This window comes from Haemorhous mexicanus, chromosome 1 (genome assembly GCF_027477595.1).
Source record: "Haemorhous mexicanus isolate bHaeMex1 chromosome 1, bHaeMex1.pri, whole genome shotgun sequence".
In the NCBI taxonomy this organism is placed as follows: domain Eukaryota; kingdom Metazoa; phylum Chordata; class Aves; order Passeriformes; family Fringillidae; genus Haemorhous; species Haemorhous mexicanus.
The window spans coordinates 43735215-43762771 of record NC_082341.1 but is presented as its reverse complement, the minus strand read 5'-3'; the positions used below and the strand labels follow the sequence as shown (position 1 = coordinate 43762771).

Genomic DNA, 27557 nt, shown 5'->3' with positions numbered 1-27557 from the left:
AGTGGATTATTAGAAGAAATCCAAGAGCTATTACAATACCTCACTTTTTATTCTAGGCTTAAAGCTTGCAGATTTTGATATTCAGAAATCCAGAATATGAAAGTAATTCAGTTCAAGCACCAGCATGAATGTATTTTCAATTGTTCCCAGAGCTCAGACAGCAGTGAAGTGGAGAAACTGCCTGATACCAACACACAAATGAAACCAAGAGCCTGGCTTTGTTACAGACAAAGCAGACTTACTTGCTGAATCACCTAATACTGTGCCAGTTATGTTACTGTCAATATTAGAGAAAACATAGCAGCACCCTTCCTCTCCCCTCAGTTGTCACATATTCTGTATGTCTTTTTCAGTGAAGCAGGGTTTAAGGGGAATACATCACCAATGTGACTTATCTATAAATTATATTCAGACAATGAGTTTGTTTTTCCTCATGAAAATGGTGGGGTACAATTAGGAGGGGGAAAAAGCACATATTCTCCAAAGCCAAAGTTTTTACTCAGGGAAATAAAGCAACACCTTTTGTTCTATTTCTACTACTGTACATGAAAGTAACTTCCCCCTCCAGTAGATTTTGAAACTCAAGAATGTCTCACTGGAATGACATTTCTAAGATTATTTTTTTTCCTTATTGTTAAGAGGAAATGGCTCCCTTGGTCATGGCTAACAAACCTGGCTCATACATGAGGCAAAATCTGTTTTGAAGTAATGACATTTTTGTCATTCATGCCAAAGGTAGGGCAGATTCTGAGATTTGGGAACAAATGGATATTCTCCTCAGCTATAGGGATCTGTTACACTGAATTCCCTATGACAGGTGAAGGAACCAAACACGGGGTTTTTTTTTGAGAGACAGAGAAGGAAATGTCATTAGGATAATTTACAGGGCTGATAATCCACAGCTTCCTTATTCTTGGCAAGGAAGATCTTCAAACAGGGAATTCATCAATTTCATATGAGGTGCACAAGGTGCAAGCACTGACCTCGGGCACGACACGGCACCATTACCCAGCGCTCACTTCTTGCAGCTGCCACTACCGGCTCTTCTCAGTTCTTCTTGGAGAGTGCCAGCAGGTCTCAGAGGTCACAGCTTCTGACCAGCGAGGGGTAATTCCCCCTCCAAGGGCTCCTCAATACCAAAGCTGGTGGCACAACCTGCGAGTCCTGTGTGGCCAAGGAGAAGAGGGCGATATAATCGTGTAGACCAGCCAGGGATGCAACGCGACCTGAGGGCTCCGTGGCAGGTGACAGATTAGAAATGGACACTTGAGGAGAAATAGATGCGGTGAAGAGAAAAATGGGAACTTTTTTTTTCTTTTTGATAAAGCATGCCCGACGAGGCTGAGATGGTGGCAGCGGGAATGGGAAAGTTTGCCGTGACCTCACATTAGCTCGTTTTTAGCAGTAAAACCCTAAAACGCCGTCACTTTTAGCTGAGAGCAGCAGATTCCCGCCGCCAGCCCCTCCGGCTCTCCCTCTCCGCTTTTCCCCAGCCTGCAGCGGCGACGGGCGCTCCTCCTTCCCGGGCTGCTCCAGCAGCGTTCCCGAGCCGGGAGCCGCCGCGGGACGGGACGGGGCGGGAGCGGCAGAGAGAGGGAGGGAGAGAGGCGGCCCGCGGGGCAGCTTCCTCCCGCTCTCCCTTCCTCGTCCGGCGGCCGCAAGGAGCGGACCATGGCCGGCAGCCGCCGCCGGGAAGGCTCCGCGCCGGGCACGGCCCCGCCGCCAGGTCCCCCCGGGGGCAGCGGGCCCTGGGCTCGGGGTTAGAGCCTCGCCCTCGGGCGGGCGCGGGGCCATGGGCACGGCGTCGTCCCTGGTGAGCCCGGCGGGCGCTGTCGGGGAGGTGATCGAGGACACGTACGGCGGCGGCGGCGGCGAGGCCTGCGAGATCCCGGTGGAGGTGAAGCCCAAGGCGAGGCTGCTGCGCGGGTCCCTGCGGCGCGTCGGCGGCTCCCGGCCCGGCGGCCTCATCGGGGCCAGCTTCAAGTCGACGGCCTCGGTGCAGGAGCTGGAGTGCGTGGCCGAGTACGAGCGCCTGAGGAAAGAGTACGAGATCTTCCGCGTCAGCAAGAACAACGAGGTGGCCTCCATGGTGAAGAAGGAGGCCAAGCTGGACAGGGAGAACAAGCGGCTGCGCGCCGAGCTGCAGGTAGCGCCCGCTGCCCCGCGGGTACTGAGGGCGCTGAGCGGCGATGCTGAGGCTGCCAAGGACTCGTCCCGCTTCCTGGGGAAAGCTGTGGCAGGGAGGTGACGGGTGCGAGGGAAAGCAAGGTGCTGGGGAGGTGGTGCTCCGGTGCTCTCCTGCCCAGCCATCGGGATGCCGTCAAAGTGCGCGTCTGGGGATGGGGACCGCGCCCTGTACCGCTGTAGCGACCTGGGAACGGGCTGAAGTTGTGCCAGGAGAGGCTTAGGCAGGATATTGAAAAAGGTTCCTCACCCTTTTTCAAGGTATTGGGCACTGGAACAGACTCCCCAGGGAGGTAGTCTCAGCACAAGCCTGACAGAGTTCAAGAAGTGTTTGGACAGTGCTGTCGGGCACATGGTGTGATTGTTGGAGTGTCCTGTGCAGGACCAGGAGTTGGACTCGATGGTCCCTGTGGTTCCCTTGCAACTCAGAATATTCTCTGATTCTGGCTGCCCTACAGTAAGGAGAGATACAGGGTGCTGAGATAATACTGTAGTCAGATCTGAAAAGCAATCTAAAAACGCTTATGGGCAGTAAAACTCTGAAAAAAATTAATTACTGAATGTTTTCAGGCACTTCAGAAAACATACCAGAAAATACTAAGAGAGAAAGAAAGTGCATTAGAAGCTAAATACCAAGCCATGGAGAGAGCTGCTACTTTTGAACATGATCGAGACAAGGTCAAAAGGCAATTCAAGGTATGGTTTGACGTTTCTATTCCTGGGAAAATGACCAAAAAAGATGGATGTCACTTGTTCACATTCCCCAAATGAACCCTTCTCCAATAGCTTTCTTAAAAGCCTCTCCTTAAAGATACCTTAGAGTGTCATAGCTGTGGCTGTCCATTTCCTATAAAATAACCCTACTGAAAACTCTCTGTAAGACTAAGAGGAGAAAAATATGAAATAACTTTATAAATATTAAAAGGAGACTATGAAGTGATACATCATAAACTAAATTCCTGCATTGCATTTGAACACAGAACTGTATTCATATTTGAGAGGGTCAAGAAAACGTGAGCTGCAAATTGACACATGCTGAAGTGTGTTCCATTAGTAAATAATGGAGCTCCACAGAGTTCCATTATAAATGTTATACCTTGAATTGAAAGATGTAACACCTCTAGCTTCCATTTTTAAAAAAATTGTGTATTGGTGCATCTCTTTTAACTGCAAAAATATGATAGTTAGAGACAGTTTGCACTCTCTGCAGGAGTGACTTGAAATGCCAGGCAGATGTTTCTGCTTTTCCTTTGCTGCAGGTGATACTTTTGACACCCAAAACAGGTGCTAGTTTTTCACTATTTTCAAGAGTCTTCATGTCCTTAATTTTAGTCGTCTGTAGCTACATGTAGTTAATTTTTGTCAGATATACAAAAAGAGGATTGGTTCTGACCTTATTTAAGAAAATGAGACTTGAAGATGACTTCATTTCTTTGAATTTAAAACTAGATTCATGTGTTCTTTCCCACGTGATGGTAATAAGTTATAAACAGGACAGCTGGAGATGCTTGATCAATTTCTATCATAGGAAATTGATATTTCTGCAACAATAAAACATAAATACAAGATTATATGTAATTGTAATTAAAAACATGGGAGAATAAAAGGGAACCTTTGAAAAATTGTTACATGTAGCAATTTTAGAAGTCAATAAAGTTTAAAAAGTAAAAAGTTGTTTTCATTTTTAATGAGCACACTAATTCAGGCTTCTCTCAGAATGGTATGCTAAGGTTTATAAAGGTAAAATTTTAAAAATAGATAATTTTAAACTATGGTTTCCTGCTCATTTCATATTCATATTCATGATGGCTTCAGGTTCACATTTTCATGCCTTTGCCTGGTAAATGAATGCTAAAAACTTACTTTTCCTATTGAAAGTAGATAACATGAGCTCAGGAATAGATACTGATTTTTTTTTTCCCTTCCTGCTGATAGATTTTTAGAGAAACTAAAGAAAATGAGATTCAGGACTTACTGAGGGCCAAACGAGAGCTAGAAGCAAAACTCCAGAGACTCCAGGCTCAGGGAATCCAAGTGTTTGATCCTGAAGAGTCTGATTCTGACGATAATTGTACAGATGTTACAGGTGAGCATTTCATCCCCAACACTTTATGTTGGAACATGGCTGAAGTCTCCAAATAGTAAAGCAGAAGACAGATTTTTATGTGGTTTTGAAAAAAAAAGTTTTATTAATTCAGATGAAAAGCAGCTTAAAGTAGTTTGAAGGGTAAAAGCAGCAAACCTTGCAAATTTGGTTTAGATTGTGGCAACCTCACATTTCTGGTGTTACCAATGAATAAATGAAGACAGAGTACAGTCTAGACACAGTTACTTGAACACTTTTTAAAAGTTGTTCCATTAGCTGTTCTGAGTTTTCTAGTCTTCTCTGAGTTCTCTTATTCTGTATCTGAGAAATGATGCTCCAGCATATCCAAAAATCACACCAGAAAGTAGAGGTTGTCTTAGACACTTTGGATGATGACACGTGCCAGTGGCAGCTGCTGTGTGTTCTAGAACAGCAGAGTTAGATATTTAACAAAGAAGAAGGAACAAAACCTTGTAGATGCTGTATGGGGAATTTACTAACATGGAAAGGGTTCAGATGGGTATGTGAGCAATCTATGTAATAGCAAATATTAGGAAATACCCTCAGCCTTTGGTGTCGTGGATTCTCGCTAATTTTGGACAAGCAGCCATTTAGACCTACAGCACACAAAGCTGTGAGGAAATCTGCTGAAGGAAAAAAATTATGGTCAGTGGTATGTGGCTGGAGTATTTAGAACTGACAATTTACCTTGTGTACTGAAAATGAAGAGGGTTTTTTTGTTTTTTTTCCAATTCTTAGCTGCTGGGGCGCCATCTGAATACTGGAATGGAGGAGTGTTGGGAAGTGAGCCATCCATGGGTAGTATGATGCAACTTCAGCAGTCTTTCAGAGGGCCTGAATTTGCTCATAGCTCTATAGATGTCGAGGGACCATTTGCAAATATAAACAGAGGTAAGTTATGATAATTCATTTTGCTGGGATTGTAGGTGTCTGTGGAATTTTTTCAACTGTGCTTAAATAACTCTGTTCCTTCTTAGATCCTTTTCTGTCCACTCTTGGGTAATTTAACTAAAGGATTATTTGGAATTCTTTGTAAAAAGAAAAGGAAATGTAGCTAAGTTATGTTTAATATATATGACTATGGTATGTGTAGCAGTGATTTTAGCAAACAGCAGTTACCAGTGCTTTGTTGTTAGTATGTTCCTTATGTTGACAATGGAAGATAGTGGCTCTTTCTTTCAATATCTGCTGGTGTTCTTTTTTTCCATTTGTATTCAGATTCTCTACTTCCTGAGTATGAGCATCACCTTTGTATTAGAATAAATTATACCCCTGTTTTCTTCATTGATTTTGCATGGATTTTGACTCTGTCTAGGGGGCCACTTATGGAAATCTGATTGTAAGACCAGGATGTACAGTTGTTACGTAAATCAGTGCTTGATATTTTCTTGTCAATAATCACTGCTTTTGAACTTTGTTTCCCAAGTGGCCTCTTGTAAATTTGCTTCTGATACTCTGGTTTCCTCCACTGTTGTCCTGGCTCTGGAACCTCTCCTGGATATAGTTGACTTTTGGCAGTTTTTCCCTTTTTAGTTCAATCCTTCAGGGTCTGTCTGATTCAGAATTCTCTGCCTGCAAAGTGGGAGGGGTGGGTCTTCCCTGTGATGGCTCCAGCTTCATGCACTAAGCCTTTCATCAGCCTGTGTGGTCCTGAGAAGAGAACCTATTCCTATCTTGAAAGAATGACCAGCCACAAAATGAAGAGTCTATTACAGTTTTAAAACTCATTGCTTCTGTAGGGAATAAACATACAATGCTACAGAAAGCAGTGGATATTTTATCTCTGGAAGAAGAAGTTCCCACTATGTTTTGCTGTCATTTTTTCACATGGTCTAATTGAAATACACATAGATCTGAAGGACAAAAAAGTGTTTGGTTATGAGTGAATTTATTACTCCTGGATACTGGTACTTATTTTTACAACTATCAGCTTGATTTTGTGGAAACATTTCATCAATCCTTTTTAAAGGAAATATCATTGTGATGATGATATAAATATATTTAACACTTTTATTTGGGCACATTATCAAATTGTGTGACTTTATGAAATGGTATGAGTTCTCAAAATTTGTAAAGTTGAAATAATTGAGTAAAAACACTGCTACTATTTTAAATAAAATGTAGCATTCATGATGTTTAGGGGTGATGACTTATCTGTTATGCAGTGTGATGACATGTGAAGATGTCTAAGACTTTATTTTGGGCTTTTTTCCATTGGCAGATGATTGGGATGCTGCTGTTGCCAGTTTATTGCAGGTTACTCCTCTGTTTTCCCACTCTCTGTGGAGTAACACAGTAAGGTGTTATATTATCAGTACTGATGAGACCCAGCCAGAAGTGACCATCTTCATTAGAGTGAGTACCCCTAAACCTGTGCTAACTTATGTGCTGTCTTGTTTTCCAATGTGATGCTGGTTCAGGAATTCGTCTAATACTTCTTGAAAGCTTTAGTAGTTGTAGTCTGATTTCAGTGAAATCAGTGAAAGCACTGTCAAGGGCTTCAGGGGAACAAACTGCTTAGAGAAAAGAAACTGAGATTTGTTTGGTAGATCCTTAGTGCTATGCATGGTTAGTAATAAAGCACTGTTGCTCACATTTGCTTTCAGAACTACTCTCCAAAACTTCAGAGAGTCTGTGAAACAATGGGGTACTTCTTTCAAGTTGTTAATTTTTCAACAGAGAATGAAAGGCCTCTTCAGGATGTAAGAAAATGGGAAATTGAAAAAAGTTCATTAGTAATTTTGCTCCTGCATTTAACTTTGCCAAGGTGAGTATTTTCCAGGCTGGTGAAACAGGGCAACTTGTAATTTATACAGAGTGCATAGCTTATTAAAATGTATGGTATGCTTTGCTCAGTATGTTTCCTAAGCTAGTAACTTCAAAGTGATATTCCTTCAAACTTTAGGTTTGCTAGTGCAGACACTTAAAAGAATGTATCAGCTTTGTACCATTTTCTTTTTCTTGTAGCTACAAATTTTCTTAAAATACAGCTTGAACATTGTCTTAATAACAAACAGAAATGTTTTGCTTTCCAAGAGCAGCTCTCTGTTGTGCAAGTGGCTGTGTCTTAGGAATTCAAGATGGCTGATGTGAACGTCCTCAGTGTTTGTCATTTGCTTATCTAGTCTTACACCTGTCCATAGTATTTGGGGTTTATTCTATCACATATTAGTTCCTGGTTTTGGCTGTCTTTCAGACTAATTTCATGGCTCTCCTGTGTATTACCGTATGCTGTCTTTTGACAGATTTGATTTAGTGAAGTCATGATGTTTCATGACAAGTAGTGATGGAATGTGGTCTGTTTGTTCAGTGAGTAATTTCTTAACCTTCTAGAAGAAGAAGCGTGATTTTCTAAAGAAAATACACCAAAGGAGGGATACTTTTGAATTGTGTTAGGCATGTTACTGTTATGCATTATATGCTGTTGCCAAATAACCCAGTTTTATGTATGTGGAGTAAAAATGTGTAAGAACAAAATATTAAGGGGAAAAAAACACCCAAAAGTATTAATTTAGAGAATTTCTCTTACAAAAACTCTGATGAAAATTGTAGTGCTTGTATAAAGATGGTAATATTTGAGCAATCCTGTCTCCTATCCCCAAGTAGTATAGTTCCTTCTGTGGAGCAGCAATAGATATCCATGGATATCATTCACATATATTAATGGGAAGTGCTTTTGAATATGGAGGTGTCAAATTCTCCTTTTTATATACTATAAATTGAAAGACTGTCACCCAAGACATCTGACAAGTACTGAAGGACTCTTCCTAAAAAGATGAAAGATAAAGCAGAACCTTCAGATAACTGATAGCAGAGCATATATATGATGCTTATTAATCATATGTGAAACCATGTTCTTTCCATGCAAGGCAATTACCTTTCACTCTGTGTATTAGTATGACAGGAAAAACAGCTTTAAATTTACAAATCAATAATCATAAAAATTAATACATGGTTTTACTGGTCTTGGTACAAATAGCATAAATATCTCTCTTAGATTTTTCTTGCTTCAGAATTCTTCTCAAATTCTCTGTTGAAGTATTTGATTGCTTTTTGCTATAAATAGATATGAATTTTGAATTAGATTTTGCAGTGAAACCCATCTTCGGAGCTTGTGTTGATTGAACTGTTTACTACAGCAGTGTAATATAGCACAAGAATGCTGATTTCCAATCTAGTTGTTTGTTGGAGGACTGTGAAGAAGCCTTCTTGAGAAATCCAGAAGAAAAACCCCGGTTAATTTACCACAGAAGGGAGGATGGCAAAGTCAGTTCAGTCTCAGTGCAGCAGTTAATTGAGCAAATTTCTTGCATGAACAAAGCAAAGGTATGGCATTTAAAAATTGCTATAAACAACACTGCATGCTAATAGTCACAGATTTTAGAAGGAATTGCATTGCACTCATTGCACTCTGGCTGCTCATTCTGTGAGCAAATAGATGAAGGTGAAATTTATGAATGTTATGAAATTTTCATTAGCAGGGGAGAAGAAAAAGCCACTGCATTTTCACTGAAAAAAAAATGGCTATGCTATAAGGTTAGAATTTCTTATCTGTATTTAGGGATTCAAATGGCAAAGTTGTTTATCTGAGATCCCTCTGTAGCCACTGAAGGGAATGAAGTATACCTCTAGGGAGATTCCTGCTGCCTAAAAATTGATCAGTTATGATTTATTTTTCTCTACAGAGATGACGGTTGAGAACAGCTGAATGATGATGCCCAACTTTTAAAGTTCTTAGGCAAAGTGAATCTTACCTAAGGAAGGCAACAGAAAGGAATTTAAATGTGTTCCAGAATGTTTTTGTTGGAAGTCCTAAATTTTGTTCTCAGTTGGATTCAGAGTTGTGTCATGCTTTTCCATTTACTTTTTCAGATGATTGACCATGTTGGAGGTATGGAGGAAGGAGCATATGAAATCTATAATTCTGTGGAAAAAATAATTAAACAGGTAAACTACATCATGCATTTTAGCTTTTTATGTCTATGTTGATTTATGATCTTAAATGATGTCAGTGTGATTACTATGTGGTACTTTGGTGTGATTCAAAGTATCTCTCTGTTTTATCATTAATATCTGGCAAGCAAAGAAATGTGCAAGTGGAAAATAAAACCCCAAACTGAGCAGTGCTTTTATGGACAGAAGCGCTGGACCATTAGAAAGGGTTCTATTTATGGGCCTTAATTAGCTTTTAATTTCTCTTGATCCATATCATAGATACGTCCTCTCCTTATTCTTGTGGTGAGTTGTTTCCACTATGAGCTATTTGAAATCAATATCTTGAGACCTGTGCATTCAGAGTTAACTTAGTTTCATTTAATTGCTTGTTTATTTATGTTCTTTGCTATGCTGCAAGGAAATGAGCATATTGGTGTTAGTAGAGCCACACTCATATTGAGACTAACAGCATATCTGCTTGCACTATAGTTGCAGTTTTCTCCATGTAATTTCTTTTTACTTAGGATATATTGGGGTGTGAAATGACAGACCTAGAAGGCAAGGATCTGGGTAATAAGGAAGACTCCGCTGCTCCTGAAGAAGAAGTTTTTGGTGATGTATTGTGGGATGCACATGATGAACAAGAACAGATGGAAGCTTTTCAGCAGGCCTCTAATTCAACATGTGAGCTGGGATTTGAGAAAGTGAGTACATTATAAAGGTATATGGGTGAAGAGAAAGTATTAACTCAGTTTCATCCCTTGTTGGGCAAGATGCATTTCTACAGAAGAAGCTGTGCCTGAGAGCATCCTTAAGGCTATCACTCCTTATGCTGGAAGAAGCCATATGTCTGATATAGATGGAATATTTCTTTTGTGGGAGAGATGCCAGTTGGTGTGTTGTTGAATGACATTGATGAAGAAGTAGTTGTTGTGCCTGCACTGGAGAAAAGCACTATAACAGTGTGCCAGAAGCAGAGCATCCTCTTAGACGTTGGTCATCAGTCGGAAACATTCCTATCTATTTTTTCTTCTTCTACTTTTTTATTTCTCTTTTATTTTTCCCCAAGGAAATCCAATCTCTTTCTTGACACCTGGAGTTAGGTCTTTAGGAGATGGTTAATGAAAAGATTTCATCTCATCATGCAGCCATAAAAGAGGAACAAAGGAAACTTTATAGTGGAAAGCTGCTGAATACATCAGTACTTACTCATTACTGGAAATAATTTTTTAAAACTTTTCAAGTTGTGAGTATCAGGAATAGTTATATGTTGGGAAGATATAATGAATGTAGAAAGATAAGCAATAAAGTCATCACAGAATGTGGTGCAGTAGTTTATTTTGGCAGTGTTAACACAAGCATGCATTTTCTATTACTGCATCTAAATTCTTAGTACCCCTATTTTACTAGCACAATATATTCTTTTATTTCACCACTTCCTTATTTGTAATGGTTTGGAGGATTGTACCATCTTTACTACATTCTATAGCAATAGAATAACAGAACATTAAAGAAAAAATACCAATGCATATCGAAATGCACCTCTTACTTTGAATATTTCTCCCAAGCAAGTGAAGGGTGTTTTGCTTTGGTTTATTTTGTTATCTGCTGCAATATTTTTGGATATTCATATGCTGTAAGAGCCTTCCTTTGTATGCTTTTGTATGCTCAAAATAGTCATTCATGGCAGATGCCAACTTTTTCCTGGCAATCATATCCAGTGCAGTGGAGTGGTTTGGGGAAAGGGCGGGGCAAGGAAGCCTGAACAAAGAACAGTGTTGCTTTACGATAATAATGCTAATTCCGTTTATTAGCCCTGAAGATTCCATTTTAAATAGGGTTTTGAAGAAAGTGTTAATTAATTCTGCACTTTTTTAGAAAGAGATAATAAATTCTGTGGTTTAAGTGTTTCCTTGCAATATCTATTTACACTTGTATTGTACTGCATTTCAGGTTTCTCCTTTACCTTAATTGGTACATGTGTTTTGAATCAAAATAGTTTACAATACCAGGCACTATATTTCTTCCTTAAACACTGGACTATTTATAATGATTGCTTCTTTTTTATAGTATTTTGAACGTCTGAATGACCTAGTAGCAGCACCAGCACCAATTCCACCATTGCTTGTATCAGGAGGACCAGGCTCTGGGAAATCTCTCCTTCTGTCTAAATGGTAGTTCAAAATTATTTTTTTTTTAATATGAACGAAATTTAAGAAAAGAGTTTCTATTACATTTCAAACATTGTATCAGTAATAAGAGATTAAATGGGGGCATTTACAAAGTGCTAATGTTGTTGAAGCATCTTGGAAAGATTTGTGATATTTGAGTAGCTAATTTCATCTGGGCTGTCTTTGACAGCTGCGCCACCTTACGATAAGGCATCACGTACGTACCTGTCTTTGCACAGCATTAAAATGTGGTTTTGATAGCTCAGTTGTGTTGCCCTTCTCTCATACACAAGAAGGGTCTGAATTAAAGAAAGAATCCTCATAATTTATCATAGACCATAGAATTTTGGTCATGCTATGACAAAATTTGCTGATAAATTGATGGTGTCATTGCTTTTTGAAAGTTTAGTGGCACATGACTGTTCAGTGCCAGGAAGGGCACTTGCTAATTGCTATCAGTAATGGTGAGAGTAAAAATGGAATCTGACATTAGAAGTTCAATTGTAGCTCAGGAAATGTCTATCCTGTTTTGTAAGATAAACATGGAACATGTGTAGCTAAGATACTCTTTTTCAAAACTGATGCATTTTTTTGAGATCTGTTTGCAAAATTAGAGTCTGTTGAGACTTCTTTTTTGCTTCTCTTCTTTCATTAGGATTCAATTACAGCAGAAGCATTCACCAAACACTCTAATTCTTTACCACTTTGTTGGGAGGCCCATGTCTACTAGTTCAGAGTCTGCATTGATAATTAAGCGCCTTACTCTGAAGGTAATGCTGTATTACATGTCCTGCATTGCATCTTTCTCTGTGTGTGTGTGTGTGTGTGTGTGCGCGCAAAGATAACAATTCAGTCAGGGCTCTGGGCGACCTGGTCTGGTTGAAGATGCCGCTGCTCATTGCAGGGAGTTTGACTAGGTGGCCTTTTAAAGCTCCTTCCAAATCAAACTTTTCTGTGAGTCTATGAAATGTAAGGCATTATAGGATGAGGGGTATCTGATCCTATACACTTAATGTAGCTCTACTAAATAGCATCTCTGGGATATTCATAATAGATCAGCATTAGCAGTTATGTTTCCAGTGACCTATATTGATGACTTATAAAACCATATAATTATAGTCCTTCCAAAATTCCATGCCATCTGGCCAATGAGAGAGACAGGTGGTACATCTTGTGTCTATGTGCTTAGAAACCCAAGGCTGTGCTGGCGACTTGATACCATCTTATTCCTAGACTAGGCTCTCTCCTATATTAATTTATTTTTAATTTTGTGTTAGATAAGTGGGGAATAAGAAGGATCATTTTTGTGCCAGGGTCTAAACTTGCTTTTTCCCTCACAGAGTGGAGCCTTGTGAGGGAAAAAGCAAGGGCCTTACAGTAGTAAAACCGTAGAAAAATGAATTCAATTCTTCTATTCATGCAGTTTTCTCATCTATCTTAGATGTTTGCCTGTTTAATCTGTGCAACTTAAAGTCCTTTAAGTCTTTATATTTCTTGTCTATTCTGTCAAGGTTCTCTCTCTAGAATTTACACAATGAGTTCAAGAAATATTCTGCCAGCTTTCTGCATATACTAGCAGGGAAGAATTCTGTGTGAACTTGACTAGAAAAATTGCCCCCAAATTACATGGAGGTTTTTTTTGGGGGGGGGGGAGAGTGAGGTGGGGGGGAGAACTGCTTTTTTTTTCCCCTTTTGTGTCTGTAGGACTTCTTTCAAGTATCCTATCTGATTTTTAAGGTTGAATTTCTTGTACATGTTTATAATTCTGCAGCTTATGCAACACTCTTGGTTAGTATCACCTCTGACTTTTGATCCAGCTAAACTTCTGGAAGAGTTTCCCCGTTGGCTGGAAAAGCTTTCTGCACGCCATCAAGGCAGCATTATTATAATTATTGACTCTATTGACCAAATACAGGTATGTTTTCAAAATCTTTGCCATTTGTCAGTCTAACAGGAATCTTGACTATTGTTATAGGTTCAGTCATAGCTATGTAACAAAAATATTAGTGTTTGCTTTGCTCTGAAGAAAACATATAGAAAATAGTTTTGTAAAAAGTGCAGTTGAGTTATTTTTGTAGATAATTGTTTTTTAGGGTTGTTTTGGTATTTTTCTTCTAAATTTTATCTTTACACCTTAATATTTGAGCAGTCTGGTTACATTACTTATCCAAAGATTCAAGACTGTGAGCTGACTTACTGGGCATTTAAATAGCCTGGTTTTTATGGGGTTAACATTTCAACAATAGTATTCTATCTGCTTTATTTAGTGTACAGTTGTGCTGATACACATAAGTGGGTCATTTGGTATTGTCTAGAGGACCAGATCATGAAAGATTTTAAAGGACTGGAGAATTTAAGATTCCTTTCATTGGGTTGCACAGTGAATGAAACACAGCAGCTTCTGGCATTGTTTTGAACAACCTCTGTATTAAGAAATGAAATTTTGTTTTAAGCAAGCTGAGAAGCATATGAAGTGGTTGATAGATCCTCTGCCAGTGAACGTGAGAGTGATTGTATCAGTGAATGTAGAAACGTGTCCGCAGGCGTGGAGGTATGTTATATTTCTGTGATGTGACAAAGTATCCTGGCTTAGAATTATTATTTTAAATGGTAGTTACTGATTGAAGAGCAGACAGATTTTTCAAGATGTGGAGATTTAATAAGATAAGATTTTGCAACCTATGAGGAAAATGAAAGCTTCTCTGTTTTAGCTGCAATGACAGATTTTAGCTGTTGGAAAACCAGATTTTTGTATTACTGTGATGGATCTATCCACATGACTATATGAAAGATGATATTAAATGCAGTCAGATGCACATCAAGAACTGCAGTACCATGATGTAGATTCAGGATAAGGCTAAAAGTGGAAATTTTAATTCAGATTACTAGAATTTCATAGTAGCAGGGAACAGCTTCAATTACTGCTTTGATATAAATCTTTAAAAAGCTCTGGAACTCTGATGTGTTTTTTTTTACTTTTTTGTGCTATTTAATAAGGTTCAAATATGACTTTTTCTCTCTTACCAAAGGTTATGGCCCACTCTTCATCTTGATCCACTGCATTCCAAAGATGTTAAATCTCTCATTAGTGCAGAATGTAACTCTGCAAATGTTAAACTGACTAAAGAGCAGGTATGTCTGTTGCAGTTTTTCTGAAATACCTTACTCTAGTATAACTTTTAATAAAAACGTGGAAAGATTAAATTAGCCCAGCTGCCAGAGTAAAGAATTATATTTAGCTAACTAAACACGATTGCTCAAGATAGCATGAAGTTTGAGCATTTTTACCCCATGGCTCACAGCCCTGAAACACAGATGGAACAACATAAATTTTTAAACAGAAAAACTGTGCAGTTGCACATAGTGCTGTAAATGTGATATTTTATTTTAGAATACCAGAAGGTTTAATTATGTTTTAATTCATTATTTTTGCATAATACTGTAACAATCGTTGACAGATTGGGAAAAACAGTATTTTACCTTTGCCCTTGAGACTGATTCTCAACCTTCATATTGAGGTACAATGTTAGACCCTAACTCTTCATCTTAAATTCAGATGGGAATTTTCACTCATATGCTCCTATAGCTGGAAATGTGTGCAGTATTTTGTGTACTACTTACCATGTTATAGTCTTCAGATGTTGCACATAAAAGAATATCTCGAACTTTTGTTTTCTTCTTAAACAGTGAACATTTTATTTCCATGGTTAGTTTCATCTCAATTCACAGATGATTATTTAAAATGTTGTAGGAGAAGAAGCTTGAGAGACATTGTCGTTCTGCCACAACTTGCAATGCTTTGTATGTCACTCTTTTGGGCAAAACCATTGCTTGGTAAGTTGAGATGTTTTGGAAATTACTATGGTCATCACTAGATTAGAGGACTTCAAGTAGGTTAGCCTTCTGAAATACTTTCATTTAACACAGAATAAATCTTGTTAGGAAAAAACTATAGAGAAGTTTTACTCTCCACTGATTCTGAATGCAACAGGAATAGAAATCAGAGTTTACAGTCACCAGTTTGATACTAAGTGAATCCAAGTAGTTGTATCTGTTTGTTTTCAGCTCTTCAATTTTTATTTTATTTTAATTCGTTCTTCTTTATAGGTGTATCAGTTGCTTCAGTATTTAAAGGTATTTGGGAATGTTGATATTGTGTTGTTACCAGAGAGTTTGCCCCATAGATTTTTAAGGCTGTAAGGTAGTTCAACAACTGTTTAGTTTAACTTCCTGCATATGGTCCTTAGCCTTGTGATTCCTGCTGTGGAGAAAATTAATCTTCCCTGTTGTGCAAGAGAATACCTAATAAGTGCATTGGCTTCTTATTAACCTAGACTTCATCTTGTTGAGAAAGATGCATTTTTAGTTAAGAGGCTCCCAGAAGATGAAACACTAATTGGTAATTTAGTCCGGGTGACTGATTTCATTATTTCTGTTCTTGTCCTGAAAACATGCTTTGTAAATGCATTAAATGAAATAGCAGCATGTGGGTTTATCTTTATTCACCCTCATGTTCCTACTTGTACTTCTGCTGGAGAAAAGAACACTGCAGCCTAGGTTTTTTAATAAAACTGTTGCAGCTATTTAGAAAAATCAGACAATATGACAGAAATCAGAAATTGGCTTGGAAGAACTCACCTCTTCTTTGTTTAAATCTCACCAGGTGCTTTTGGACCCAGCAGAAATCCAGAGAATATTTGAGATAGAACTCTTCTGTAGTTTCAAATCAATCTTACTCAGCCAAATTTAATATGCTAAACTTTACCCTTTTTTTCCTTCTTCTCAGTGTTGGAAATACAGGAAATATTGATGAGATTCTTCAGCAGTGTTGCCAGTGTCAAGACACAGTGTCACTGTACAGGCTTGTTCTGAGATCAATTCAGGAATCATTGCAGAGTGATAACGAGAAAGATCTTTTGAGAGAGGTAAGCAGAGAATGCATCACTGTTTCTACAGGTAACAAATATTCTTCCCTGTAAAGAGTTTTTCTTAACTTAAAAGTAAATACAAATTTATATTGGTTCATATATATGATTCAGAGATTATTGTATTATTAGTATAGAAGGGACAATTTAGTTAATGTAATTACATCTGTTGCATAACTGTAGAATGTCTGACTGCTTTGAGTTAAATATCAGCTGAGCTGTTATCTCACAGAATGAAGCAGGGCTTTTTCACTATGATGTGATCCAGAATTAGCACTTCCTTACTGATCACTACCATCATCTAGGGATTAGTTATGTTGAGCATAGTAAATGCAATCAAAACATGGTGTCTTGTGAATACAGGCATTGCTTATTACATTTCTGACTCCTCTTCCTACCTCTGCAGAATTTCCCTCTTGTGCAAAACATTATTTTAGTTAGTACACAATACTCTTACTTGCTACTTCTTTGGTTCTGGCTTCATGAAGACCCTCAGCATATTTTACTTAGATAAAAGTTCCTCATGATAATGGAGTTACTCTCTCCCAGTGTTTTAGAGGAAAGAACGAGGAGACTTTTTTTGTCCCAGAGTGTCCCATTTGGTGCTTTATCTATCAGAATTTTAAACCATTAACAGTGAGGTCTCTTCTTTGAGAAGATGGAAAGAGCTTGTATAGGCAGTGTTTTTCCTTTGGCTATAAAATTATCACAGTGATAAACAGCATTTTTTATTGAGATATCAGTGTAATTAAGTTCTCCAGGTAATATTGCTAACTGTGTGAAATCTTGTTTTCTGCTTCATGCAGATACTGTGTGTCATTGGTGTCAGCCACAATGGGGTCAGTGAGTCAGAGCTGATGGAGCTTTATCCTGAGCTGACTTCTGCAGTGCTGGCCTCACTCCTTCATAGCCTGCACAAAATGTGTCTGCTGACATATGGCTGTGGTTTGCTGAAGTTCCAGCACCTCCAGGTAAAGTTTGTAATTCTAAACATGCACAAGTGAAATTCCAACCCCTGGTTTTTTAGATAAGTTCTGTTGTTAGCTACCTAGGCCTTGAAATGTATGTTTGCTCTTCCATTCCCCTTAGATTTAGAAACACCTTGAAGGCTCCCAGAACTGTGATAAACCAGTATTGCTGAAAATCTGGTCTTTCAAACCTTCATAAATTTCTAATCAATTAATTGTTAACTCCGTGTATCCTAGAAAACATTGGCTCTCCAAAAAAAAACCAAAGAAGAATTGAAAGAGAAAGGAATATTGCTTGAATAACCAGAGCTGTGGCCTAATGTAAGACAATTTGTTTGTAGTGCCTTTGTCATTGGAAGATTTTCAGTTCTGCAACATTAGATGTGTTATCACCCTGTGTATCATCAGCACTTAAACAAATTAGGTGCATTCTCTTTCTTTTAATTATACTCTCTTTCAGGCTTGGGAGATGGTAAAACTAGAGTATATGGAAGCAGGTGAAAATGTTATTTCTGCCTATAGACAAAAACTAGTGGAATATTTCACCATGCAGTTAAGGTAAGTCAGAATTCGTCAAGAAGTGCTAAATTGCAGATTTCATGCCTCATAGATATTTTGGTTTCTTCATATACTTTCTTTGAGTTTAGTAAATTATTATGGTAAAACAACTATGCAAAATCGTCAGCTTAAAAGTTTACTTGTTGATAAGTTGCTTTTTAGTCTTGGAAAAGATTGAGGTCTGTGAAGGGGAATGGGCATATGATAAAGTGATTGTGGGGAAATGTAGGGCATGAATTAATACCATATCAGTTATTTTGTGGTCTCCAAACCCCCATGGATTTTTAACTCCCTTTAAATGCTAGGAAATTTGTGTTTGGGACTTGAAGCAGAAAACCACTTGTGTTCAGCAAGCAATGAGCACATAGGTAAGAGGAGATCTGGTAGGACAGCTGAACATCTACAAGTTCATATCCAGCTTGAAAACTGATTTGCATTTACATCCCAAGTTAGTGTCCCAGCTGTGGGCTGCTGTTTTTATTGCTCCTCCAAGCATCTGCTGTTGGGTAGGAAGAAGCCAAGAGGGCTGCATTGTGCAAGACAAAGGAGGCACAAAGGGACAGTGGGCTGCAGTCCTGTTGGCAGGCATAGATTAGCCCAAATGGGATGGAGAAGCAGCTTCCTGTGGAGTGTCTGGGGGTTCCAGTACCTTCTGAGGTGAAATTAAAATGAACATATAAGAAAATGGAGTACATGGCTCTTACAGTAATCTGTCTGTTCAGACATTCTGGTATGGAAATTGTATGCTTGCCTGGTTTTCACATCAAATTGACAAGATGTTAGGCCTGTCAGGGTTTTAATTTACATTTGTTTTTCTCTCAATAGTCAAGACCGAGTGACTTGGAGAAGTGCAGATGAACTTCCCTGGCTCTTCCAACAGCAGGGTGATAAGCAAAAGCTACACAAGTGTCTTTTGAATCTCTTTGTGTCCCAAAACCTTTACAAAAGGTACAAAGGTAGAAACTGCTTTGGCCATTATAAACATTTTATAGTAATTTTTTGTCAATATAAATCAGAAAGTGACAGATGCAAATACTTAAACAGTAGAGGCTAAAATGCTAAATGCTGTTTCCATATAAATATTGTATTTTTCTGTTCTGTTACACCCTGGGGGGTGGTAAAGGAATAAATATTGCTGTTGAATAGTGTTAGTCTCCATGGATTGTCTCTGTAGATGCTGTAGCATAACAACAACATTTGTGCACGTAGGCCTTTTTTCCTAAGCTAGCATCAGTCTGAATAGAGAGGTATCAGAGATAAGATTCTTTTCCTTGTTAAAACAGGGGACATTTTGCAGAATTGCTGAGTTACTGGCAGCTGGTTGGGAAAGATAAGAGCTCTATGGCAGCTGAGTATTTTGACTCTCTGAAAGAATATGAAAAAAGCAGTGAGGGAGAGGAAAGTATGATCTGCCTGGCTGATCTTTATGAGACCCTGGGACGGTTTCTAAAGGACCTAGGTCTTCTCAGTCAGGTAAGTACATTTAGAGGTTGTTTTAACAGCAAAAAGGCAAATGAAGCCAAGCTCAGTGTGTGCTTTCTGTGGCAGTAGTTAAATTATTGCAGCATAGAGGATGCTGCCTCCTGCCCTCATGCTTTGGACTTGGCTGTTACAGGCTGTAGCTCCTCTGCAGCGCTCTCTGGAGATTCGAGAGACCGCGCTGGATCCAGACCACCCCAGGGTGGCACAGTCACTCCACCAGCTGGCAGGAGTGTATGTTCAGTGGAAGAAGTTTGGAAATGCTGAACAGCTGTATAAGCAGGCACTGGAAATCTCTGAAAACGCCTATGGAGCTGAACACCCTCGGGTGGCCCGTGAACTTGATGCACTTGCAACCTTGTACCAAAAGCAGAACAAGTAAGCTTAATTGTACTGCTGGTTTTGTTTTATGTGGAGGTAGTACAAAAAAAATTAACAGCAAAAGTTTTCATCCTGAAGCCAGAATTTTTCTTTGGTTCTTTTTTTTGAGTTTCATCTGTTCAAATGCAACCATGAGCATCCCCTCTCTATTCTTGTAGCAGGTCACATAGGAGGGGCCAGCTTTTGTGCTTAGTTTAACAAAAAACTTGTAGAGATAAAAGAGAAACATTGCCTGTCCCTAATTATTTTGTAAATTTTATATTTGAAAAAAAGTGGGAATATTCTCAAGAATCTTAACTTTTCAGATCTGTGCACTTAAATAATTTAGATCCTTTCCAGCATACTTGTTGATACTACATTTGACGTTCTTCTCACACTCCAAATAACTACTTTCAGATATGAACAAGCTGAGCAACTGAGGAAAAAGTCCTTCAAAATACGCCAGAAAGCAGCAAGGCAGAAAGGCAGTCTGGTAAGGCAGTACTTGATATTTAAAAAGAAGTACAGGGCATGTTGGAGCAGTGCTAAACAGATGATAAATTTTGTCTGCAGAGCTGATAATGCTCCAGGGCTTTTGATAATTGTGGGCATAGGTAGTGAAGTACCTTAGCAGCAGCTTTGGTAACTGTCCTTTTAACTCTGCTGGAAAAGGAGATGTGTCAGTACAACCGGAATGGAATTGAAAGTGGAAAAGAAATAAGTGGATATATACATTTCAGAGGTGCAGAATTACAGCTGATACGATTATGTGTCAAAGTCACAATGGAAAAAGGTGATCTCCAGAAGAGTTGAGGCATTTATCCTCCTAGTGAATGCAGTGCTTACTGCAATGGAAAATCCCAGTAAAAGTATTATGTGACATATAGAGTTTTCCCCTGTTTTCTTCTCCTGTGTTGTTTTTCAGCTACGGGGTTTCTCTTGTCATTTTTGAGCTAAGAGTTTATCATGTAACACCTGTACTGTAAGAGTCCAACTAATAACTCCAGAGCTCAAGTTGTAGGTCTAATGAAAGTAGTAAAAAAAAACCATAAACATGTTGCTATTTCCACAGTGATTAAATAAGAATGAATTTGGTTCATGAATATTTGGTCTATTTCTGTAATGAGTTCTTCCGCAAAAATATTTTTATCAAAACTGCAAAGGTCAAAAAAAAGCACTAGGTAAAAATGGCTGCACTTTTTACTTTGATTTATTTTGTTTGTAAGCATTAGCTTGTTTGCCCATTTTAAACAGATTGATGTGAAGCCTTGAGTAATATTTTATATGCATTTGTATGTGATGTTTAGGATTGGAGGTTAAATTGATTTTAAGTTTTGAAGTTCTAAACCTAAGAATTTGATCTGAATTGGTTATTTGAACTGTGGAGTTTAAGCAAATTAGCATGTCTGATGCAGGGAGAGAGGTGTGACTGCACAGTAACTTGTATTGCCTGGAAATTTTCACCAAAATTTCACATTTTTGGTGCAATTTGCTGATAGATTGCAAGTAAGCATTTGCCATGTAGCTCAAAAATTGAATTTAAGGAGGATTATTCTGCCAGTTTGGCACCAAACTAAGTCTTTTGATTTTGTGTCTTTAGTGTTAAACTTTAAAAGTACTGGTGACTGGCTTACATTTCCTTCTTTTTGCTGTAGTGTGGCTTTGCTCTCCTGCGTCAAAGAGCCCTGCAACTGGAAGAGCTCACATTAGGCAAGGATACATCAGATAATGCTCGAACCCTAAATGAGCTTGGAGTCCTCTACTACCTGCAGAATAATCTTGAGTGAGTTGTACTGATTGTGACGCATCCACTGAGTGTTCTCAGATGTCTGAACAGAGGCAGAGCATGGACATCCAGCACTAAATGCAGTCACATGATCATATGCTTGTCCCTTGTTCATCCTACTGGCTTTTGTTCACTGTGAAGTTCACTCCTAATTTCTATTTGGTGCTGTTGCCATGTAGGTATTTACCAAGTCAGTGCACTTCCTGCATTCAGAATTGATGTTCCACAGTTAGTCTTTGTTGCAAATTCCAGTTCTCCCTCAAACTTCTGTCTTCTCTGCTCAGCTTCACTATTTTGTGACTCTCCTTTGCAGTGTTCATCTTTGAACAGTAGGATTGTTGTTTTTCTATGACAGTATTACAAGAAGTCATGACCTAAATATTCATTGTGCTTGTAATCCTTCAGCTTTTACTCTTAAGTCCTGTTAAAAGCCAGAAAGGGCTGGAACAGCACAAAGGTGTTCTAAAAGCAGACAGAGATAAACAGGGGTGTTGAAGAAGGGGAATAAAAGGTGCAAGATGGTTCTGATTGTATGTTTAACCACTCTTCACATCAACTTCTTTAGCTGACAGAGGAATCTAAGCTATGTGTTATGAGGGAATTGTAAAGTCACCTAAATCCCACTCTACTGAACTGAGTCTTTTCAGAGAACAGAAGTGCCCAGCAAAAAAGCACAGAGTGAGTTCTGGAAGTATTTTTACTTCCAGTTCTTCCTGTTTCTGATGTTTAAGGCATCTGTAGCTTTTGAATAATTACAGAAGTATATAATTATTTAGGATCTGCATACAGAATCAGTGAAGGAATTGATTTTTAACAGTTGTTAGACATGTGGGGTTTTCATCAGTTTACCATCCTGAAATGATTGATTATAGAGGACCAATATTTTATCTAATTTCATGCAAGATTTTTCAATATTCCATGTTATTCATATGTAGTTCCTGTTAAATGCAACCTACTTCAAGAGTAGCTGTATTTCCACTATTTCATTTGTGAGAAAAGGTATAAACTTTGTTCTAGTGGAGGTTTAAAGGACTTCTTAAAATGGATATCCCTGCTCTGAACCAGCAAGTCCAAGACTTCATGTTGTTAAAATGAAATCAGTGGCAGAAGGGTATGTCAGTAAATGAATAATTATTTGTCACACATGATCCTCCAGCCCTTGCATAGAGTGAACACCTTTTGACACTTCTCTAAGAGGTCTAGAATTGAACCTACAGTTCTGTGTATTGATGGTCTTTTTTTCTTGAACATAAAATGGATTTTTCTGATTTACTAAGGTGACCTCTTGAGAATAACATGACAGGGTTTGTGTGGATGTCACAACGAGGAGCTGTCTAGTAATAATGGATGCTCTTTGTCTTATGGGGGATCACCTGTAGTTTTGATAGAGGAAAAGTTTTACTTTACTTTAATTTACTTTACTTTACTTTACAGCAAAGTTTTACTTTGCTGTAAAGCTGAAATGAAATAGAAGCACCCTACTGTAGTGAGATAAAAAGTGCTCTTTGCTTCAGTGGTGACATTACACAGAGTCTTTTCTACTTTGTCAGTTCTGAACAGATTCTACTATGAGTTTCCAAGGCTGAGTTTGTGGTTTCAAACAGGCACTTCAGCCTGTACAGATGTTACCAACTTTAAAATATTGATGAGCAAATATGTTGTGTAGGACAGCAGAGCTTTTCCTGAAGCGCTCCTTGGAAATGCGGGAGCGAGTGCTAGGGTCCGACCACCCAGACTGTGCACAGTCTCTGAACAACCTGGCAGCCCTGTACAATGAGAAGAAGCACTATGACAAGGCTGAGGAGCTCTATGAAAAAGCTTTGGACATCAGGAGGAGAGCCTTGGCTCCAGATCATCCCTCCTTGGCTTACACTGTGAAACACCTGGCAGTGCTGTACAAAAAGATGGTGAGCACACACCTCTAATCTCTTCTGATCACCTAAATTAACTGTAATGTCTTTGTCTTAATGGAAAAAATCATGTTTTAGGGGGTAGGAATAGTTCTTTTTACACAATGACCTTGAACTTTACAATCAGTTTAAGGGCAACTTTTAGAATTATGAGGGAGATGGCAGTTCACAAATAAACTGAAGGTGGCTGAGCCACCTTCAACTTCTGTTGACTCAGTGAAAGATGAACATTACTCCTGTGAAAAAAGCACTCTGTGGAGTAAAATTACCAGGAGTATAAACTTCTGTATTTCCTATTTTCAAAATGTGTTATGAATATTTGTGTTTGTATATGGTTGCTGTAACCATTAGGTATTATTAGTTTGATAGTGATATATTGTTTCCAACAGTTGAATCAAGATCAAGTTTTGTAGGTTATTTTTACTTGTTTTTACTTAATTTTACTCAATTTTACTTATTTTATATTTTCAAATTTTACTGTTCTTCAAAGAGAAAAAAGACCTTGGTAATATCTTAGATCAAATTTGCTCATGTTTTTGCTAAATAATTCTTACCTGCTATTGTCTGCATTAAATGGTTTTGGGTCACGTTATTTTCTGCTCACTTCAGCTTCTAATTTTCATGCTGCTGGAAGCTGCAAAACCACTCAATATTTGCATCAAAAACCTCTTTGCTAGTTTGAAGGGGCACAAATGAAAAGTCAGTGGAGACAATTATTTTGATAAAAGTACAAATGAAAATTCTTTCTACAGCCTTCTCAATGAGACACTTGTGGGCAAAAAGTAAATTAAGAAAGGAAGAAATAGACCTAGCTGAGAAACACATTAACTGGGAATTGAATATGCCCATTATTTTGGAAAATTAGGTTCTAATAAATAGTCATGGTAGATAATCTACGCAGAATATACATATTATTTAGCAAAGTTATCCCCTTATTCTAGAAACAATTAGATCTTCTCCAAGACTTTTGTTTAAAATAGGTTTTGCTGTTACCATCTTGATACAGAGAAATTAATAGTTTTTTTCCACGTTATTTCTAGGGAAAGCTTGACAAGGCTGTTCCTCTGTATGAGCTAGCAGTAGAAATTCGACAGAAGTCATTTGGCCCAAAACACCCGAGTGTAGCAACTGCTCTGGTAAACCTGGCTGTCCTTTACTGTCAGATGGTAAGTTTTTCATGCCTAACATTTATTTTTCCTGTCTCAGGCTTTTTTTATGACTTGTACCTAAACGAAACTAAAGAAACTTGATCGTATTCAAAAGGGAAATTATAGTATTTGCAAATTCTTGGGTTCCGTTTTAAATGTTGAAAGCATATTTGGCAAGAAAAATGCATGCAGGGAAAAGATAATCCCTGTGAATGGTAGGCAAGATAGTGCATCTAGGATGCATTGATTCTGTGTTGGCAAAAAAAAAGCCTATGTATTACACATCTGTAACAAAGAAACTTTCTGCTACCCAAAGAAAAAACAGATTGAAGCTTTGCCTCTCTATGAACGTGCACTAAAGATTTATGAAGACAGCTTTGGCCAAATGCATCCTCGTGTGGGGGAAACACTGAAAAACTTGGCTGTGCTGAGGTAAGATAATATACTTCAACCCTCTAAATGCAAATTACTGCATGAAACAAAACATCTGGGCTTGTGTACTTTCTAGGAAAGTAGAGAGTTTTAAGTACACTACATTGATAGTATGGTGTATATTTCAATTTAAATGAATTGAGAGACTTTTATTTGCTTGTTTCAAGTTTGTTTTGCTCTTTCCCAAAGCTATGAAAGGGGAGACTTTGAGAAGGCAGCTGAACTTTACAAGAGAGCTATGGAAATAAAAGAAGCAGAGACTTTGTTGATAGGTGGAAAAGCAACTTCTCGACACTCATCAAGTGGAGACACATTCAGCTTAAAAAGTGCATTATCACCAAACGCTTTGCTGGAACACGGACAAAGGTGATACAAACCTGCTCCAAGAAGAGGCAGTCTCTATTGGTATTTTCAAGTAGACAGAAAATTACTGAGATAAATCCATTTTTCTAAGGATTATGTACTGTTTTGGGACTGACACCTGTCTTCATGAATTCTGCCTTAACTTTGCAGACTGTATGGTACAAAGCGAGCTTCTTTCATTGTTCATAGGTACACACATTAGTTACTAGCTCCGGTTGTAGCTAATACCAAAAACATGGACTTGATGCCTCCTAGCCCAAGTGCAAGAACTATAACAAATTAGGCTGAACCACTTGTATAAACTCTAAGAGGCATTTCTTACTTCTGTGTTGTAACAGCATGACTTAGAGAATTTGTGTATTTTTGTATCATCAATCCTTCCTGCCTTTTTACAAGCCTTTAAAGTTCTTTCTGATAGGAATTTTGAACAAACTTTGAAAATACTGTTTAACCTCAAGTTTTACCTGCAGGGTTATTTCAGCTTAAGCAAACTTTCATTCAAGGGAGTTGTGCAAAATTAAGTGGTTTCTGTGGGAAACTAGGGTATCTAAATATATCATCATCATCTACAGTTAAAGCTGTTGAAGGATTCCACTCTGTTCAATAAAAATACTTCCAGTGAGGAATCAGAATGAAGATGATTATGGCCAGATTTCCTGTTCTTAAACCTTTAGCAATACACCTACTGTTTAGTCTTACTGAATCCCTTAAAATACAAGAATGGTTGTATTAGCTGGGAAAAACTAGTCATGCAAAGTTGATTGCCATCAGATAAAGAAGTGTTAATCAAATCTACCTACCTGTTGTATTTCTTAATACCTGAGTCATTGGAAGAATCAGTCTGAGTTCTATTCTCATTCAGTCCATAAATGTATGCGTAAGTTTAAATACATACTAAAAAAAGACATTTTTATAAAATAAGAAATGTAAGTGCAAAATTATTTGAAATCCTACTGTAATATTTCAGAGGCAACTAATGTTAATTTGATCCAGTTTCAAAAATGCAAATGGCCTTCACTTCAAAGGAGTACTTGCCTTCCAAGTGTTTTTTCTCTTTTATAGCACAATTAAATATTACTCATTTCAGCCCTTGTTCTGATTAGGAGGAATTTAGTATTTTGGTAATGCAGTAAATTGGCAAAAGAAAAGGTATATAAAACTGACAGCACAAATTTAAAACCAAAATTTGATTTTTAAGATTAAAGTTTAGTTGAAAACAAAAATCAAAAATAGTTATTGAAGGTGTTATGATAGAGCACTGATAGTTGACACTTCAGAATAGCTCTCTGGATATTTTCCTCATTCAGAAAATGGGTTTGTAAGCAAAGCAACAGTTTACCACTCTATTTCAGCCACCTTGAAAAGTTTTGAACATTGGAAGGTTCTTTGCAGGATTGTCACCAACTAAGAAGAGGAACAAAAGGAAAGACAGACAAATACACATGCAAAAAAATCCCAAACAAAAATACTCAATCCCCCTCCCCTCCAAAACCTCAACCTACTCAGCTTGTGTGTGTTTATGTTGCCTGATGTTCTTAGACCCAGTAATTCTCTCCTCTAAGGAATTATCAGATGTCTGGTCTAGCTTGTCACGTCTATTGTCTATTGTGATTTTACCATGTACAGTGGTATATCTTCCTCTCCTAAACAGTTTCCCTTATCGTAGCTAGTTTAAATAAGAAGTTACTTTCTAGCGCCTCAGTGTTATTGTTGCTGAACTGTTACTCTTCTTCCATTGAGGAACTTCTCTCCAACTTCCTCATTGGTTATAGGGTTGGTTTTGGAATAAGAAAAAGAATTAAAATAAAAAATGAGTCTCTCAAAAGCAGCAGATCCCAACCATCCATTGTCCTTTAGCAAAGAGGGTGAGGAACCCATGTGCCTACCCTGTGAACCCAAAGAAAGCTTACGAGACAGCTTCCATGGAGCTGTACCTCATGGACAGCAAGGAAAAGTCATTTCTATACATGGGATATGCCAGATAATACTTCTTTGTAGAACTCCACCTCAAAGCAGAGGGTCACCAGTTTCAATGGAGATTTAATTTCACTGTCAGAATATCAACATCTTAATAATGTTCATGAGACGCTATAAAAACTGAACACTTTTAGAAGACTGCCAAATAAACAAAGCTGGACTTAATCATGGCAAATGTACTTTGATTTGTAAGTTCATAACCAAGGACGCAATAAATATTCTCTTGTGTTTTACAGTCAGAGTACATTATACTT

At 38.2% G+C, this 27557-nt stretch overlaps 1 protein-coding gene across 1 annotated transcript; it reads left to right on the top strand.

Annotated features, from left to right (window-relative positions):
* Positions 1–1641: 1641 nt before the first annotated feature.
* NPHP3 (nephrocystin 3) lies at positions 1642–27547 on the top strand. Its single transcript, XM_059847588.1, has 27 exons — positions 1642–2146; positions 2755–2880; positions 4120–4270; positions 5030–5182; positions 6513–6646; positions 6898–7058; positions 8470–8617; positions 9164–9238; positions 9751–9930; positions 11297–11400; positions 12053–12167; positions 13169–13312; positions 13851–13948; positions 14427–14529; positions 15149–15231; positions 16184–16322; positions 17129–17293; positions 17751–17848; positions 18674–18796; positions 19132–19321; positions 19464–19705; positions 20105–20180; positions 21343–21470; positions 23140–23380; positions 24424–24549; positions 24848–24963; positions 25153–27547. The coding sequence occupies exons 1-27, from the start codon at positions 1793–1795 to the stop codon at positions 25331–25333; spliced, it is 3954 nt and encodes a 1317-aa protein (XP_059703571.1). The 5' UTR covers positions 1642–1792; the 3' UTR covers positions 25334–27547.
* The last annotated feature ends 10 nt before the right edge of the window (positions 27548–27557 follow it).